The sequence below is a fragment of the Chelonoidis abingdonii genome, chromosome 23, assembly GCF_003597395.2.
Source record: "Chelonoidis abingdonii isolate Lonesome George chromosome 23, CheloAbing_2.0, whole genome shotgun sequence".
Classification (NCBI taxonomy): domain Eukaryota; kingdom Metazoa; phylum Chordata; order Testudines; family Testudinidae; genus Chelonoidis; species Chelonoidis abingdonii.
The window spans coordinates 313,368-331,906 of NC_133791.1; the positions used below are offsets into that span (position 1 = coordinate 313,368).

At 42.5% G+C, this 18,539-nt stretch overlaps 1 protein-coding gene across 1 annotated transcript; it reads left to right on the forward strand.

The window, feature by feature from the left end:
* Positions 1 to 5,157: 5,157 nt before the first annotated feature.
* UTS2 (urotensin 2) lies at positions 5,158 to 9,154 on the forward strand. Its single transcript, XM_032763721.2, is given in 5 exon segments — positions 5,158 to 5,238; positions 5,240 to 5,363; positions 7,424 to 7,540; positions 8,274 to 8,317; positions 8,985 to 9,154. Coding segments are annotated over 5 exon segments (483 nt in total). The 3' UTR covers positions 9,102 to 9,154.
* The last annotated feature ends 9,385 nt before the right edge of the window (positions 9,155 to 18,539 follow it).

An 18,539-nucleotide genomic window follows, 5' to 3' on the forward strand; every position in this document is an offset into this window, starting at 1 on the left:
GAGCAGCCTAATTGGCTTCCAGGACATTCTCCTACCATTCCCTATGTTCATTGTACTACATGTACCATGACACCGGCTCCCCCCAGCACTACACATAAGTCTGTCTCCCCCCCCTCCAGAATGCCGTCTGAGAGATCCGCAACTTTCGCACCAGGCAGACAAGTCACCATATGTCTCCGGTCACCACAAACCAGCTATCTATGTTTCTAAGATCGAATCTCCCCATTGCTGCCTTTCCTAGCAACAGGGTTCCGTCCCTGGAGAGGTAACCTCAGTGCGGAGAGCAACCCCACACCATCTGAAGAGGAGGGTCCCAACTATGTGAGGTTCCTCTGCTCCATTGACCTGCTTGCTTCCCTGGGACCTTTCTTCCTCCTCAACCAGCAACAGAGGTGTCTTGAGCAGAGGTGGGACACATCACTTGATCATTGCCTGTTAGCTTCACTCCCTCTGGGGCACTTGGCATTGGCCACTGTCGATAGACAGATACTGGGCTAGATGGACCTTTGGTCTGACCCGGTACGACCGTTCTTATGTTCTTATGCTATAATTGCAGCAGTCATTCAACACAGAACATGATGAGTAACATGACAGAAAGGAAAATTCTTAGGAATTGTCTATGTTTTTGCAGCTATAGAGAGATCCAGGTGTAGGCAAGAGAAGTTACTTCAGTAAGATATTATGTTTTTCTTAGTTTCCTATGAGTAACTCTGACCATTCACTTTTTTGCTGCTGGTGAATTTGCTGTTGGTCTTTTGGTTCGGTCCAAGACTCTCTCCTCACGCCAGACTCTCTCACCTGGGTTAAAGCAGATTATCTGAGGGCACTTGGGGATTGAAAGGGATTCCCTTTGCTTATCCCTTCTGCCAATTGTATTGTTTCGCCATTTTACTTTTCAAAAATAAACTATAATTTCCCAGTTGGCTCCATGATATTTTGTGTGGAACAAATTTAATTCCCATGGGACAAAAATAGCCTTATTCTGAGTCTGAGGACTGTACTCCAGTAGATGCATAATATAGAATCTGAATCCCATAGGTGGCTGATGTGTAACATTTCCAAGCTCCAGTCATGCCAGATTTAATGTCCTTCATGTTGAACATGTGAAGCTTTTAGTTGTTAATTCCCTAGTGTTGGGTGGATAAGGAAAATAAAGGCCAGTTTGTAAGGCTTCGCTTGGAGAGAATAAACCCAGAATACTGTGTGCCAGCCCAGCAGGGCTTGCTTCAAAGAGGGTATTCTCAGAACGGGTAGAAACTGCCCTACAAAGGAGCAGTGTTTGGCAGCTGGGATCTGGTACTAGCCCAGGTCCCGGGGACTGTTTCCCATTTATCTGCCAAAAAAAAAAAAAAAAAAAAAAAAAATCTGCAGAAGCATTTAATTCCTTGCCATCTTCACTCACATAAACATGCACTCATATGCATGCACACATGCATGCCTTTCAGCAACCGAGCTAAGAGAAAAGCCTACTTTCATCTCTTACAACTTTTCTCTCAGATTCAAAGAGTAGAAATACTATTTGGTTATACACAGGACACGCCATACATGCCATATTACTGTTACTGCCTATGCAATGGGCTAATAAGCAGCTAAGAAAAAGGAAAGTTAACAGGAAGTGTCCATATTATGGTTAGGTTTTTGTTTGATTTTGTAAGTTTCAGTATCTCAGTTCCTTTACTACTTCCTTTTGTATGCTCAGGTTTACAAAATTATACGGATACAGTATATGGATGGAAATATAATTGACTGGAAATACAACTTAGTGTTCGTGACTTGAACAAGTGAAAGGATGACCAGACAGCAAGTGTGAAAAATCAGGACAGGGGGTGGGGGGCAATAGGAGCATATATAAGAAAAAGACCCAAAAATCAGGACTGTCCCTATAAAATGGGGACATCTGGTCACCCTAACAAGTGACCATCCCAGATCAGCGACTTATAAAAGGATTTAATAATCCTAGAAATTTAGGATTAGAAGGGACCTCGAGAAGTCATCTAGTCCAGTCCCCTGCGCTGAGGTAGGACTAAGTATTTCCTAGACCACCCCTGACAGGTGTTTGTCTAACCTGCTCTTTAAAACCTCCAGACACAGAGATTCCACATCTCCTTAGTAATTTATATTTTGAATCAAAACTGGTCAACAGTATAAATTAACTCGTTTACAAAGGTTCCTCCTGGTTAGTAAAGATTATTATTAAATACTGAAAGTACAGTAATGTGGTTACTCTTCCTTGTTATTCCACAAGAAGTTCAATAATCAAACTGTAATCAAATAACAACAACAACAATCAAAGTGCCTTGTTATCTCACAGGCAAGTATTGCCCCTGGAAGCTAAATCTACCAACATAGTAAGGATTCAGAGAATATTTTTGTTTTGAATAATGGTTTTGGAAAAGCTTAAAAACTCTCCTATAAACAATCCCCCAAATTTTCAAACTGACATTTCACATCCACTTTTGCCAGCCACATGCTTGGGTTTTTGTACCCTCTTTAGAGGAGTTGTTTCCTTGCTTTGCATGATGACGTCCACCCTGCTCTTGAATGCCTTTGGCACCCCAGCAAAGGAGAGTTTATAGGTGACAAATGCAAGACCTGAGTAGAAAGCAATAAGATATGGGCAAGATGCCCTATTTCTACATGACGCACTTCATGATTGCTGTAAGAGGCTGCACTCTTCCTGGTGGGAAGACAAAGAACAAAAATTGCTAATGTAGAGTGCTTCCTTCATTAGCTTTCCTTAGAGGATGTGTTGAGTGAATGTTGATGATGCCATTGTCATTGATAGCTCACTGAAGGAGAAGTGTTTGTACTGAGCAGTCAGCACCATCTTAAACAATGAGGTCATGCAGCAAAAATCAGACCTAATTGCTGTTTGCAATCTTGGAATAAAAAGGTGCATGAGTCACAAATGGAGGGAAGAGTTCCTTCAGCCACTTGCATTCCCTGTAGAGGGGGAGAAGAGTACATGAATTTGTTAATTTAGAACAGAGTTAGAGAAAACTATCTCACTCACTCACCCAAACAAAGACAAGTCCAGTAAGTAGGAAATGAGTCACACAGTTGAGGCATCTACAACAGATGTTTTACAAATTGATATATGGCTCCTATATGCACCTACTCACACGCTACTACAGATGTAGCTCCATGTATGTAAGACATGCCTTATGTGGAATGTCCCCATCCTTCTTGTGCCAGTGTTGGTGCATAGGATGGAAACTCTCTTTCATCCATCTCTGCAATTAGCTACTGCTTCCATCTGCTCTATGGTTTTGAGATCAATTCTTCTGTCCTCCCTGTAAAGGGTTCTTCTTAAGGTTTCTCTTGGGTGCTCATGTTTCCTCACACCAGTTGATTTTCACTTGGCAGCTTCATGTGGGAGTCTGTATATTGGCACCTGGTGTGAATGAGCCAAATCTGTCCATTGCTTTCTTCTGTTGTAGGAGAGATGAACTGCTGGTTAGTGATTTATCAGATCTCTTTGCTGGTGATGAAGTCTGTCTAACCAGTGTACAGAATTTTTCTTAAGCACTTATTTTCAAAGGTGTCTAGTTTGCTATCTAACATAGATCTCCAGTTCTTGTTGCCATAACTTAGGATTGAGATCAATAACATCTGAGTTGAACATTCAGAGTTTTGTTTTGGTATTTATAGCTTTGATTTCTGTACATTGTTGATTTTAGAGAATGGTGTGGATGGCTTTCCAATCCATGATGTCACTTTCTCTTGAGGTCACTGTTGGCTAGTACAGTGCTGCACAGGTAAATGAATGCTCATACTTCCTTAATGTGTTTGCCTTCTAATATGATCTCTGTGCTGCTCAATACGTCCTTGCATCTTGGACAGATGACCTGTATCTCAAGCTGATGCAGATGTGACTGATCTGTTTTTTGTTTTGTCATCTGGTGAATTCCAGTTACAGATAATTTTCAGATAACTCCAGAAGCTACAGTATGAAAGATCAACCTCATTACTAAAGACAAAAGGAAACTGAAAAGTCCTAGTATCAACTGATCAGAGCTCACTTTGTTTTTCTAGAGCGTTGGAAGGCAGGAAAACTATGTTCAGGGACAGTGTGCTTGAACTGGGATGGCTATTTTTGTAGACCTGAATGCAAGCTCATGTTCTCAACATCACCCGAACCAAAGGTTCACAGCATAAATATATGTCAGTTTATGACATTAATATCTGTATACGGGGTGTGTGATGCTTGAATGAACACCTGACCCCGTCCCAGAGGAGTTCATAATCTAGAAGGAAAAGACAGGTGTGATTGCAAGGAGAGGTGACATGAGACAAGGTAGATGAATGGATGCAGGAACACCAAGAATAATGTCACGAGGCTGCTGGTTTTGCATGGTACCCACAATGTTAGCTTTAAAAAGAAAAAAAGATAGCCAGCTAGAGAGTAGCACATTATCTAATACAAGATCAAGTAAATTTCTTTAGAGGAGGGAAACACGTGGTAGGTAAGCTAGAAAAGAGGTCAGTGCTGCTCACAGGCTAGTAAAAGAGCTACATTTAACACTTCCCAAACTAGTTTATATGTATTGAGCGAGTCTCCACTTAACCGTAAAGAAAGATCAAAGTTATGCTCCTGCTGCCAAGGCAATTCTCTAGGGCAATATTGGAAAAGGCCTTTGCAAATGGGAAAAAATAAACAGACATGAAATCTATGGGAAAAACACCAGCATCTTGAACTCAGCTCAGCTTTTCTTTGTAAATTAAACAACTGGATGGAAGTTTTAATCTCCTCTCTTCTCACTCTCCTGGCACGAGAACCCCCAACACAACATGACAACTCATCCATCCAACTCACAAAAGGCAAAAAATCAAAACATTTCATATCAGATGCTCTGCGTCAAGCTTGCTAAGGCTCATAAATCAGCCATCTCACTGCCCTGGTCATTTCAACCAATGTCTTACCCTTTCATTAACTCATGATTTATAACTGGAAGTTATTTTTTATGCCAGATTTATAAACTTACTGTGCCTGGTTTGATATAATATCCACTTTATACACCATGCAATGAGACAGTAAATTTATTGGCTATGAACTGTTACCTTGAAAAATGACATCAATGCAAAGTGGTTTCCATTTAGAATCAATGGGCAATAAATTCACTGGATGTTTTTTTGGATGACGATATTGATGAGGTCATGCGTGGCTATATAATGAGTGAAACTGGGAGGCGCAGCACCAGTCAGATAGGGGTTCTGCACAAAGGGGTCAACAAAGACAAATTATATTCACGCAGCAACAATGCATAGGCTGGTATTCTGCTATCTCTTTATTATCAGCCTCTCATGTCCTCTCTTGTCTCTCCCCATTATTGACTCCAGGGAGGTGTCCTATCAGCTCTCAGGTAAGACTTTTTTTGCTTTTAGTGGTCAGGAGCTTAGTAGGGCACTGGACAGTAATGTCGAATGAGTAACCGAGAAATTCTTTCAGAAAGGACCTTTTCTCATCTGTGTTCTTCAGCTGCAGCAAAAAGCAGGTGTTTCTTCATGATGCTAGAGGCACAATTGGAATCAACAGTTCAGTGTAAGTCCTCAGAAAATGGAGAGGTTGGGTGCCCTAAATATCCCTTGCTATTGCCTTCAGATCCTGAATGCAAGCTCTCTGAACCCTGCAACATGAAAAGTGAGCTAGCTGACATTTGATTCTCCATTTAGAGTAGCCTGGCTGCATGGCCAGTTCCTCTGGCTGTACTTTAAGATGACTTATTTTTTAATTTAAAAAATAATGAGTATCTAGAAGAAGTGGGAGCGGTACTGCAGAAATTAATTCAGTAACCATTCCCAGCTTGGAGTTGAGGACAGTCCAATTTTGGCTTAAGTCAGTAATGAAAATGAGTTTAGCCATTTCACATTTAGTACCCTGGTAGAGAGTTGCTCACATTAAGGAGACTTCATTCAGTTTTCAAAGAGAAGAAGTTTCTGCTTGGGGAATCCAAGGTTTACAAAAGTAGAGGTACAGTAGGTCAGGACTGAGGGGCATAGGTAAAACAGGATAAGGGGTCCAAAAATGGAATAGAGAGGATACCATATAGTCAGGATTGAAATGTATGAACCGAACTCTGAGCCAGGGCTCAGGACTGGAAGATCAGGGAGTGCTGCAGGTCAGAAAGCTGTGCATGAAGAAGGGACTGTGCCCACCTGCCCTCTACTTAAGTAATTCATGGTCTTTTGTTGGAGACACTGCTACTATATTCGTTTACAAAGTCTGATAGACACTAAAGTGTTTTTCTAAATATTCGTAAGTCTAGAATTTAAACGAGTGTCTTTACAAACCTTCTACTGTGTAATTGCAGTCAGTTTACAGCCAGCTGTCATTCAGTCCAGACATCATTCACTGCATGATGAGATGGACGAGCTGGCAGTAACCAGTAATATCAACTGCATTTGTTTGGAGGCATGCATTAAGCTTATTAAATCTTCTCTATTAATTAAAAAGCACCCTCTAGAGAACAAAAGACAAAAATTAGGAATCTATATTTTTATCTCAAACCAAAGGTGTATATCAGCATTGCTAGGGAGAGGCAAAGTATATTAGAATAACCGTGTGAAATGTCTCAGCATAATGCACATGGAGGTAACAGCTTGTCATGCAAAGACATTTCTGAAACTTCCCAGTGACCTCTGCAACTGTGTCTCTGCATAGTTACTAGGCAAACTACAGTATTCACTTATGGCCAAGGATTTTAAAAAAATCTCTCCCCCCCTCAGATATTTTGTTTTCATTACAAGGATTTTAAATTTAATTTAAATAAAAGAAGGGGTTTGTGGGGAAATCAAAAGCAGATAAGTAATACCTATGATCCATTATATTGTCTCTAAATCAGCCAACTATTTCAGGGTGCTAAAAGACCCCAGCTTGTATTCATGTAGGTTCTCCTGAAATGGTGTCACAAAGTTCTAGAAATCATTATCTTGTTAAATCTCACCTCTGTTTCCTTTCAGACGGTCGGATTTTGTTTTGGTAGCCTGTCCAGTTCATCTGAGCAGCAGCCACATGCTGCTCCATGTAATCATTTGGCAGACTGCCACTTTCACATTGTGTTTCTTTTAGCATTGCAGACATCCCAAACAGCAGTAGTTTCTGTGCTTGGGGCTCTAGGTACCCAGGGCCCCAAACCAGTGGGTGACTTCCTGGGCCGAATTGGGCAGATCTATTAGAGCAGTGAGAACAGAGACTGTATAGATGTAACATCAGGAGGGTGACTCAGGTGCCCAAAGAGGCAATTGCCACCTTTTTCTCATTCATTAAATAAAGGTCAGTGATTAACTGCTGGTGCCTTCTGACATCTTCAAAACGTGGGGCCCACAGGCCTGTTCAGGAGCCAGCTGACTGAATGGTTGTTGCCCAAAAGGAAACAGGGAGGTGTCATCCCATACAGACTCTGATGTCTTCTTCTACCAACAGCAGATGAAGATACACGATTAAACGTGGAGCGATTGGACAGCTTGGGGAAAGCTTCTCTGCTTCAGACTCTGCCAAGGCTCCTGAGGGCACAAACTGAGGACACTCCCAGCAAAGAAGGTAAAGCTCTCCCACGCACTTTACACATAGAATTTTTCCAAGGTACAGAATACCAAGGGTCCCTTCTGAAAATTCACTTGCTTTGAGCAGCAAGAAATAAGAAACATCTTGCAATATGAATCTGCCTGGATGGTGCACATTATCAAAGCAGCTGAACTTCACTGTCTGCAGAGAACCCAAACCCCACCAGCAGGAACATTTTAAGTCGGGGGGAGAATCAAAGAACCATCAGGTACAATCCCATTAAGAACTCATTAACAGTGAAAGGAAGTTGCAGCCCTCAAAGTCAGTGTGAGTCTGAAAAAAAGTCTGTTGAACTTCATACTGATGTTGAGTGGCTGTTGATGACTAAAAGGCAAGGAACTCCTCTAGGCAAGACAGGGACTTGGTCTGGGAGTGAGTAACTGAGCCATGCAAATATCACAATCTGTTGAAATGCAGCAGCATTTTCAGAAAATGCAGAATCTACAGCCATAAATGTCATGATACAACGACTTATGCGGGAGAGAGGTTCCTTACAGGTAAGATTAAGTAAGTGCTGCAGTCCCACTATCATACATCCATCAGGAATAATGTGCTATGACAAGGACTGACCCTACATCAGAAGGAACAGTTGGTATTTGATCTTCTTAACGTCTGTTTTACCTCTGTGGGTTCTATTCTGGCAATCAGAAGTGACATGCGTAGTCTCTCCATTTCTAAACTAAGAAGCATTTTATACTTGTTTTTCCAGGTCTCAGCCCTAGCAGCTACAATCCAGGGGAAAATGTGAAAGAGGTAAATGAATGACTAGCTATTGTCAAAATAAGCAACTGGAAACCCACATTTTAGATTAAGGAGAAGTGGATAATAAGACACCCTTTAAAGTCTCATTTAACTAAAAAATAGTTTAGATCAAAGTATGACCCATCTTTCTGTAGCAGAAAAAGGATGTTGAAAGATGATGACAAAAACCTGCTAATCTGCATAATTTTAAAAATATTTTCAAGGCCACAGTAACACAGATTTGGCAGAAATTGAAGCATTTCAGCATAACTTTAAAATTCCAACCCTCTCCTGAAAAACTGCCTTCCCATTAAAAGGCCAGTTCCAGCCTCTACAGGCCTGGCTAAAGCGTGTGTATGGATATGAGTGAGAGTCAATAAGTATATCACTTTTCCCACTGCAACGTGTGCAATATTAGCACAATGATAATGGGCTAATTGATTATACAAAATCATTACTATTTCCCATATATCGATCCTTTAAAGATTAAGGCAGGGAGTTTGATTAGCATTTTGGATCACTGATGGAAATTGGGTTGTCTGTCTTCCCGGGGTAGTCAGAATATGGGGCCACAGGGCCTGGTCAGAGATGACAGAGGGACTACATCTCATTGTAAGCATTTTTCAGAGGATTAATTCCATTTCCCACTCACTAACCTGCAGCTGTTGCTTGATTTTAGGCTTTCTATGGAAGCCACCCTCGAATTGCTTTGCTGAGCCACCTGCTGGCCAAAGACAGGAAACAGAATAAAAGACGTGGGAACCTCTCTGAGTGCTTCTGGAAATACTGTGTGTAGCCGGGGGCGGTGGGGTGGGGAAAAAACTCTTTCCTGGTCCTGGCTGCTTAATTTATAAAGATGTTAATAACTGTCTTGGAAACATGTACATAGATTTGCTTGTTTTAACATAAGGAGAATAAAGAAATGTGAAGCTGACTCTTAACTCACTCTACATTCCACGCTGTTTGGAGATTAATAAATTCTCTATGTTTTGCAAATAACCCATGAGCAATGAATTATTTTCCTTCAGAGATTCCATTTCTCTTGGGTACTAAGTGATGGGGCAAGAAGGGGAAAACGGATGGATGGTGAGGGACCAGTCTGGGAAATTAGGAATTCTATAGGATTGTCTCTCTAAGCAGAGAGATGGATGAACCAGCACTATGCCACACTAATTTACATAGTCTTTCATACAAATTGTATCTCCAAATGTGTTAATATAGTAACAGGTCAGTAACAGCAAAGAGAGATAATAATTATATGGATCACCCCCAAAAGGAATCATCTGAGGGGGAGCAGACTGCCAGAAGTGGTGAGGATGGGAGCAAGCTGAGGAGAACTGACGAAAAGGTGAGGGACCAGGGAGCCTGACCTAATGCATATTAGAAAACAGAGCAATTTCTTACAGCAGGCAATTTCTTCGCCTTCCAGGCCTCTGCTTTCACTCACCCAGCACAAGCTCTAACCCCTGCCCAGCACACTGGAGATGTAAGGGGCATTCACTGGCAAGAGGTATTAGGATGGTGCCTAACATTTATGCAGCCTCATTTCAGGTCTGGCTCTGCAGGATTTTGTATAACACAATAGCTGACTTGCATGAGAGCCCACCAACACCACCGGACAGCAGCACCCCCCAACCTCACCCCCATGCTGCTGATTACAAAAGGGCTGGAGAGGCTTTGTCTGGGGACACAACCAGCCTTGTCAGTGGCAGGATTCACTGAATTACATGGGTGGTTCTCCAATTGTCACAGCAGGGAAGCCTGTTAGCAAAAGATCTTCTAGAGAACTGCTCCCATGCGTTTGTCTTCTTATAATGCTTGTCACCTGTACCAGGTGTTGTATAGAGAAAAGTACTGTTCAAACCCTAAGGTGAGACGAAGTTACTCACCTCGTGCAGTAACAATGGTTCTTTGTGATGTCTCTCTCTGTGGGTGCTCCACTGTAAGTGTGCTTGCGTCTCTGCCCTGCTGATCAGCAAACTTTGGTAGCAGTGTCTGTTATGCCTGCACAGGCACTTTCTCTCCTCATGCCCTGCCACAAGGCTAGCCAGAGCACATGGGCTACCCCCGCCTCCCCAGTTCCTTCTCTATTGCAGAGTCATTGACAACAACTCGGACGTAGAGGGTTGTGAAACAGCCATAGAGGAAGACATCTCAAAGAACAATTGTTACTGCACAAGGTGATTAACAACTATTACTTCTTCAAGTAGCAGCCTCATGGGTGCTCCATTGTGGGTGACTCCCAAGCAGTATCCCTAATGGAGGAGATAAGGAGGTACAATGGATGGAATAGCCATTGTGAACAACTTCCAGGACTTCTTGTTCCAATGTTATGCGTTCCCAGGTGCTGTGGAACTTTGCAAGGCAGTAACCAGATGTGTAGGAAGCAGTGGTCAGCTATAGTGGTTGAGGGTAGTGGTTTCTCAATGCTTCAACCAACATGTCAAAATTGGTGTTTAGAGATGGGCCAGATGATTTTTGCCTAGGAAATTTAGATGTCTTCCTCTGAAGTTTGCATTAGTGTTCCGTCGGGTGTTAGGAGGTGAGTGGCTTGTGTTGGGGCTGCAGACCAAATTTTCTCTTTTGTCCAGGTGTATAGATCCCAATGAGTGGCAAGCAGCCCGACAGTCTTTTAGGATATGAAGAGAGGCATCTGACTTTGCTACAAAGACCTTGGTGCCTTCAAAGGGAAGGTCATCGACAGTCAACTGCACCTCTTTAGGGAAGCCTGAAAGGTGTAACCATGATGCATATCACATAACCATCGCTATGGAGATGGACCAGGTCATTGTGTCGGCTGCATCAAGGACAATCTGTAGCGCTGTCTTGGCTAATAGCTGTTCCTTCTGACTGACAGCTTTGAACTGTTCACTCTGTGACTCAGGAAGGTGAGCAATACAGTTGCTAAGTTTCGAATAGTTGACAGTCATATTTCAAAGTTAAGGATTGATATTTAGTGATTTGAAACTGTAGCGTAGCCAAGAAATAAGCTTTCCTACCAAATAGGTCCAAATGTTTCCAATCCCTGTCATAGGGAGTGAACCTCATTTGGTGCTGATGGCCCCAAGTGTTCACAGTTCCCATGACACTAGAGTTTGGGGGAGGGTGGGAGAAGAGGAATTCTCTCTCCGTACATGGGACTTTTTTTTTTTTAATTGGTTTGCTTGCAGGTAGGTGCCAGTAAAAACAATGAGTGTCTTTGTGGCACCTTAGAGACTAACAAACGTATTTGGGGATAAGCTTTCGTGGGCTAGAACCCACTTCATCAGATGCAAGGTAGGTGCCACTGATGCTGGGGTCTGCCGTGTGGTTTCTGCAGGATCCAAGGGAGTGTCATTAATAGGGAGGGCTATTTTAGAGGATGAGTGTAATAAGTCAAGGAGCTTGTGATGAGTGTCCTTGACTTCTTCCAATGGTACCTGCAACTTGCTTTGCTAGGTCCTGAAAAAGCCGTAAGTTATAGGTCAACGCTAGAGGTGGAGGCCTGACAACCTCATCTAGGTAGGAGGAGGATATGTTGGTTCTCAGAGTCACCTCTTCCTCAGTGCCATACTCCGCTTCCTCCACAATCTCCTCTGGAGGTTCTAGATGCTGTGGCTGAGGGGGAATGTCTTGGGTGTTCATGGGGAAAGCTAGAAGCTCCTGGTTCTCCATTGTCCTGCATATAAAATGTGAACAGCCACTAGTCCCATCTCCCACCTGAGCTCATTTCACATCCACTCCTCAGGCTGATGACACACATTTCAATAGATCTTTGGGCTTTTCCTGTCATAATAATTGCCATGCCTGAGTCCAGGCTACCATCTGGCTGAAATGACTTTCACGATGTTATTTTGTCCATCTGTCCTCTACCTTTGCCTCATTTAATTCACTCCCTTGGGAGCGCTATTCAAAAACCACATTAAAATAACTCCCGGGGCTAAGAAAACATGTCTCTGCCACCCTCCAGATCACTATATTTATGTATTATGTCCCTTCCCCTTCATCTCACTAAGCTCTTTGGGAAGAATCTGGCTCTTGTCTGGAGCGTGTCTAACATTTCGATATGTCTGCAATACAAACAATACATAACCCTACTGATGCACTGCACAGGGCAAGGGCCACCCAGAGGGGCAAAGCAATTTCGGGGGCCCCTTCCATAAAAAAAGTTGCAATACTATAGAATATTATAGTCTCGGGGGGGGGGGCCCTGTGGGACCCAGGGCAAATTACCCCACTTGTTCCCCCCGCCATTCCCCGCCCTGGGCGGCCCTGCACAGGGCTGCATTTCAGCAGCCCTTGTGGGCAGTGTGTGTGAAGTGCCCTGAAGTGAACCTTGAGGATGAAAAGTGCTACGTAATCGTATTAGTAAACAGGACAAGCAGTGCAGAACTTAGGCCCTTCCTTAAGGCAGGGATTAACCCACAGAAAAACCCCACTGGAGCTTTGCTATGGTTTTCCCCTGTAGTTTCCAAACTGACCCCACTAGGATGAAAGTTAGTTTTGACCTTCAGCCCCCTGATGCTGGTGATTCAATGTGCAGGTTTTGGGCATTAAGGCATGTCTTGACACCTTCGACTGAGTTAGGAAGAAGGGGCCACTGTTCAGAACACTTAGGACCCAAGCTATGGTAGTGTCCCACAGCCATGTCTTGTTCCATTATAGCCAGTGAGGTTTCTTGTACAATTTATTTGCATGTTAGTACCCAGAATGTTTTTTTCAGCTGAAAGCTATTTCTTGGCAGTGTTTTTGTCTAACTGTCTTCAGAGCACAAAGTCCGAGTTGCCTTTGGGTGTGGGCATTGTGGGTGCTGCCTGAGAGTCCAGTGGAAAGATTTCAGGGAGCCCTGCCTTCTTTAGTAGCTGCTTCGTATAAAAGGCACAACTAGAGCTCCAGTAAGTCTTGGGTTAAAGCAACAGCTAGCAGGGATACATGTTACATTGATCTCATTGATGTACCTCATAAATCTCTGACTAGGTTGCTTAAAACGCAGCCTACAGGTCAAATAAATCTTGTTCACTTTTCATGATGCTTATGACCGATGGAACCAGCTACAGCAATGAAAAATGTACTTACAAATGTTGAGCAGTTGGATGTACAATGCAGCCATCTTAAATCTTCTGGACAGAGTAAAAATTAGTCCTCATCTGACAGTTTGGCAAGGCAGAGTTCATTCATGATATCTCTCATTTCCTGCCACTTCATAAGTCAAATATTGTGTCCTTCAAAGCATGCAGGATAAGAGAAGCGACAGGATTTTAAAGCTAGTGATATTGTCACAAACATCCAGTGCTTCACTCTCAGGACCCTGGCCCTTGCAGTAGGAAATTATATCCTTCTCTATTCAGTTCTGTAGACTAGTCCTGCCCTTGGGGATTTCCCCACTGCACAGATTATTAGGATAGGAATTAAAAGCATCATGGTTTGTATTCCAACACTTTCCTGCCAAAGCAATAGGAGAGAGTTTCAGCTGTGAGCTCGAGCATGGACCTACTGGAGAAAGGCTGCTATTGAAAGCAGGCGTATAATATTGTCAGACTGATAATGAAGGAGTAGCAGCAATTTACCAGCAAACACAAACATATATTATCATAACATGTATCTTCCCAGCTGGGACACCATTAATAACTAATAATTGATTATTAATGATTTGTCAATAATCAAACGATTGATAATCAGTTATAATTTGTATCAATTATTGGTTATATGTTTCGTGAGGGGTTCTCTTGAGTCTGGATTAGTTTAATAACAACAAACCTTGGAGAAGTGAGTTTTGGTTGGATTTACTGATTAACAGTTAGTTAATTCTGATAGGCATGCAGTTACCAACAGCCGCAGCTGGATGGTATTACAGCCAGGATCCAGTCTGCAGATGGTATTACTTCCCTTACAATTTAGGGGCAATTACACTTTTATATTCCTTACTGTGTATAATTCTGGTCCTTATCTATTTCCACTTTGTGGTACACACTTCTTATCTTAGGCTGTTTGCAAGGTTCCCTGTTCCACTGGAATTCATTTCATATCTTGCAGTTAATACACTGCTAAAATATCTCCTACAACAGTTTTTAAAATAGGCTAAGTGTTACTTCTCAGTAAAATTCCACTCTAAAGCTAGTTCTATCTTAATTGCAAAGCATCATGGGAGTCTTGCTCCCAGGCAAGCCTTTAAGTCTTTCTCAGCCTATCTTTAGTGACAGAGGGCTGTGACAAGTGCTCCAGTATGTGGTTTGCACATAGCTAGTATACTGGCTCCATCAGGAAGACCTCTAGACAGTCCTGGATGAACTGCATAGTGAAGGACTTACAGTATGTTGCATATGGAACACGTTTCAACTAGATGAAACAGAGTGGTGGCATGACTGTGCTCACAGAAGAACATGCTCCTTTTCCATTTAGATGTGTGTTCAAAACCTCCATTGAATAAGAAGGCAAGAAAAAACTTATTATAGCTAAAACAAGATCTCTACATTTAGTGGAACTGCAGCAGCTGCAGCACCAGGAGCCTATTCAGTTGAATGTTTTAACAAGGATTGTTTTTTCCAATTCTGATTTTAATGAAATTGCAATAAAAACATTTGTCTTGTCATTGAAGGAAGTGTAATAGATTTTGCCTTTTTCCTTTAGACTTCTCTAGCTACTACTGATGTCACTGATTCCTTTTGGATGAGAGGTTTTGTCTAAAGATCCAGAACTAGGAAAAGATCAATTCACGTAGAAAATGTTTCTCAATGGAGTGTATAGAAATTGTTGTATTCTATTCGAGGCTCCTGTCAGTAACCACTTTCTATGATACTATGAAGAATGAAATCCCTGCTCCACCCTGCAGATGGGGTCCCTTCCAGATATAGGGCCCACTTGAGGAAGCTGCCACTGCAGCTGCACAAACTGTTCTTTCTCTGGAGATAGGGGACTGGGACACTTGGGCCTGGGGAGTTCTCAGGCTGTTTTCCACACTTACCTGTCTTTCTGACTCATCCAATACACACACACGTTTGAAATTCTGCATGCTGAACCCAAAAAGCTTTTATACTTAGCAAATATGACTCCATCCTGCCACTTTGTAATTGTGTTAAATGGCAAACAATATTCATTGGAATTGGTGAAAAGTACAAAGTGAGGCAGAAAAATAAAACAGCTTGATGCTATGTGACCATCTTTAGTGTAGTCACTCCCTCCAGTTAAGTGTGTAATAACATTTACAAAGCTTAGAGTAAGGGGCTACTTTTCTAAAAACCCCACAAAAATGATAAAAACAAGAACTTACGTCTAGAAGTTCTTCACAGGATGTTTTCCAGTTTATTTATAAAAAGCAGAACACCTGTTTAAAAATACATTTGTATGCATAAATTCAACCACAGCTGATCACAGATTCAACTCAAGTAAAATTTATTCAAACGGTGATTTGTAATAAAGTTTAATGCAAATGTGGAGTTACCCCACAGGCAAAGCACCTCTCTCTTTTTGATGAATTCTCACCACATCACAGAAACATCACTGGGGTACTTTCCATTTATAGCAATGTTGGGCAAACATTAGCATAAACACAACAGTTTGTTTTAACATGCAGTTTTGCATGTAACAAAGATCAAATTCCATAAAAGTCAGGTTTCCTACAGGGCTCGTTGTTTGCATTTAATACCTGGTACTACTTACACATTTCATTTCCACATGTGCTTCGGCTCCAGCTCCATTGGGAGGTTCCAAAGGTTTGGCACCATCTCTTGAAGTAGGTTCAGCTAAAGCTACTGAACAGTGGTGACTGGTCACTCTGGGTCTCTTGCTGCTCTTCAACAGACATGGGTGTAGCTATTGGAGAGGGTTGTGCCACAAGGTTTGATGGTATACTGAAGAGAGGACCTGGGGGCATTGTAGAGCATGGATTTAAAGAAAAGGAGCAAGCATACTGAGCAAGAAAGAAAGGCTGAGGTATCTGAGCATACATGGGAAAACTGTGGCAGAACATGGCCATAAATGTGCCCTTGTATGGAAAAGGGAAGGCTGGAAGGGGCTGCATTTTGTAGGGCAGATGTGATGATATGGACTCAGGACCTACTGAGTGGGTGGCACAATCACCTCCTATAGGGGTCATGAAGGGGATAGGAAAACCAGACACAGGGTAAGAATGGATGAGAAGGGACAAGGAATGAGAGAAGGTCCCACTGGAGGGTTTCAGATGTGATGCTTTAGAGCAGTGATTCCCAAACTTGGGTCGCTGGTTGTTCAGGGAAAGCCCCTGCTAGGCCGGGCTGGTTTGTTTACCTGCCGCGTCTGCAGGTTTGGCTGATTGCGGCTCTCAGAGGCCGCGGTTCGCTGCTCCAGGCCAATAGGAGTTGCTGGAAGTGGCGGCCAGTATGTCCCTCCGCCCACGCTGCTTCCAGCAGCTCCAATTGGCCTGGAGCAGCGAACCATGGCCACTGGGAGCCGCAATCAGCCAAACCTGCAGATGCGGCAGGTAAACAAACCAGTCCAGCCCGCTAGGGGCTTTCCCTGAACAAGCGGTGGAAAAAGTTTGGGAACCACTGCTTCAGAGGAGAGCAGAACTGTTTCCCAGAATTTGTTCTCTTCCTGTGTGGAAGATCATTTCTATTAGATGAACACCTGTATGAGGGCTCTAGTGGGTTCTGGCACTTGAGTTTCTATATTTGCCTCTTCTACAGCTAACTGGGCTGGTCTGCTTTGAAGAGGAGTCTCCTAAAAGAGAGGAAAAATAGTCACTCACTGAAGTAGCAGGTCTGGAGAGACAGAGACAGGCCTTCAGAGAAATAATGCAGAATATGCAACACATTCAGAGAGTTAAATTTAGCAGAATATGCCCCCTGGACAGTTTCTCAGTCAAGGTAGGAAAATTTTTGCTAGCAGGCCCAGACAGTCCTCTTCTATATTCCATCAGCCCCTCTGACTGCTCTCCTAGGCTTACCCCGACCTATTTTTTCAGCGTATTGGAGTCCTAGTAATAGGAGGCATTACACTGCTGTGTGGCCTTTTGCAGCATTTATTGTAAGAGTTACATGTCCTGATACAAGTCCAGGATAGCAGTATCTAGGACTGGGTAGAGACTTCTGTGCTGTGACTACTATTAAGCCCCAGCAGTTAGAAGAAAACATCCTGCTTGGATTTGCAGTACTAGTAAGATATTGATTAGGTCACAAGATGCAGAACTAGACTCAATTAGTAATTCATTTACCATACAGAACAACTGGTGCCTACTTTGACCATGGGAAAATCCACTGTTGCTTCTGCTCCCTTGCTAGAGACAGGACCTATACAGAGATGACAACATCCTCTGGTGGAGCCCGTCAATGTAGTTCTGCTCCTCTTTCAGAGTGTAGGCTGACAAAACCTCCTTTGTTAGCCCAACTTGCTTAAATTCCTCAAGAACCACAGTGGGACTCTGAGCATTCAGAGGAGGCAGCTCAATTTGTTCACGCCCCACAGTGGCATCTTCTATTGCAGTCACTTCTACGAAAGAGAAGGAAAACAAGTAACTCTTTAGCCTGGCATCCTGGGGTTTGCTCCCCCTTTCAATGAATGATCATTCAGAAAACAATCTCATCTGAGCTACTGAGTGAGTTCATGTGACATTGCAGAGGGAGAGAGACACAACATAAGTCACAACTCAAGTATATTCATACAACAGCAGCTGAGTGAATGATATCTCACCCACGGAGACTGAGGTGCACAGGAATGACACAGTGACAGCACTAGGTTCCTGTCCATCCTGCACTGGAACTAACTGTGCAAGTGCTATCTGAGCTTATATCATCTGTGGTTGTACCAGCTAGTCCATCTTTATAAATGGAAGCAAAGTCAAACACAAGAGATCTAGCCCAGAGTAATACTGTATAATCACATTTTCATATTATAGCATAAGTGCACATCTAGTGAAGTTCCTATAAAGCTATAATCATGGAAGCAATTTCTACTTCATTTGCTCAGACAGACATGAACTCAATCTCAGAAGTAAGGTGATAATATCTTATTATTTTATATACTATAGTCTATACCAAACCATAAGCGTGACTATTTAGCAGAGGATTCAGTCATATTTTCAGTAATATAGCTAAGTACAGTGTCCACAGTACTAAGGTTATAGAAGAGATTCCAGTTTGAATTATATCTTGTATTATTTGACAATGAATATGATATACACAATACAGAATGCATATGTACAAGGAGGCAAGTAGATGATGAGCATTTAACCTTAAACATCAAGTAATTCCAATAGCTGAGTGCTTGGTTTTTCAAACTAATT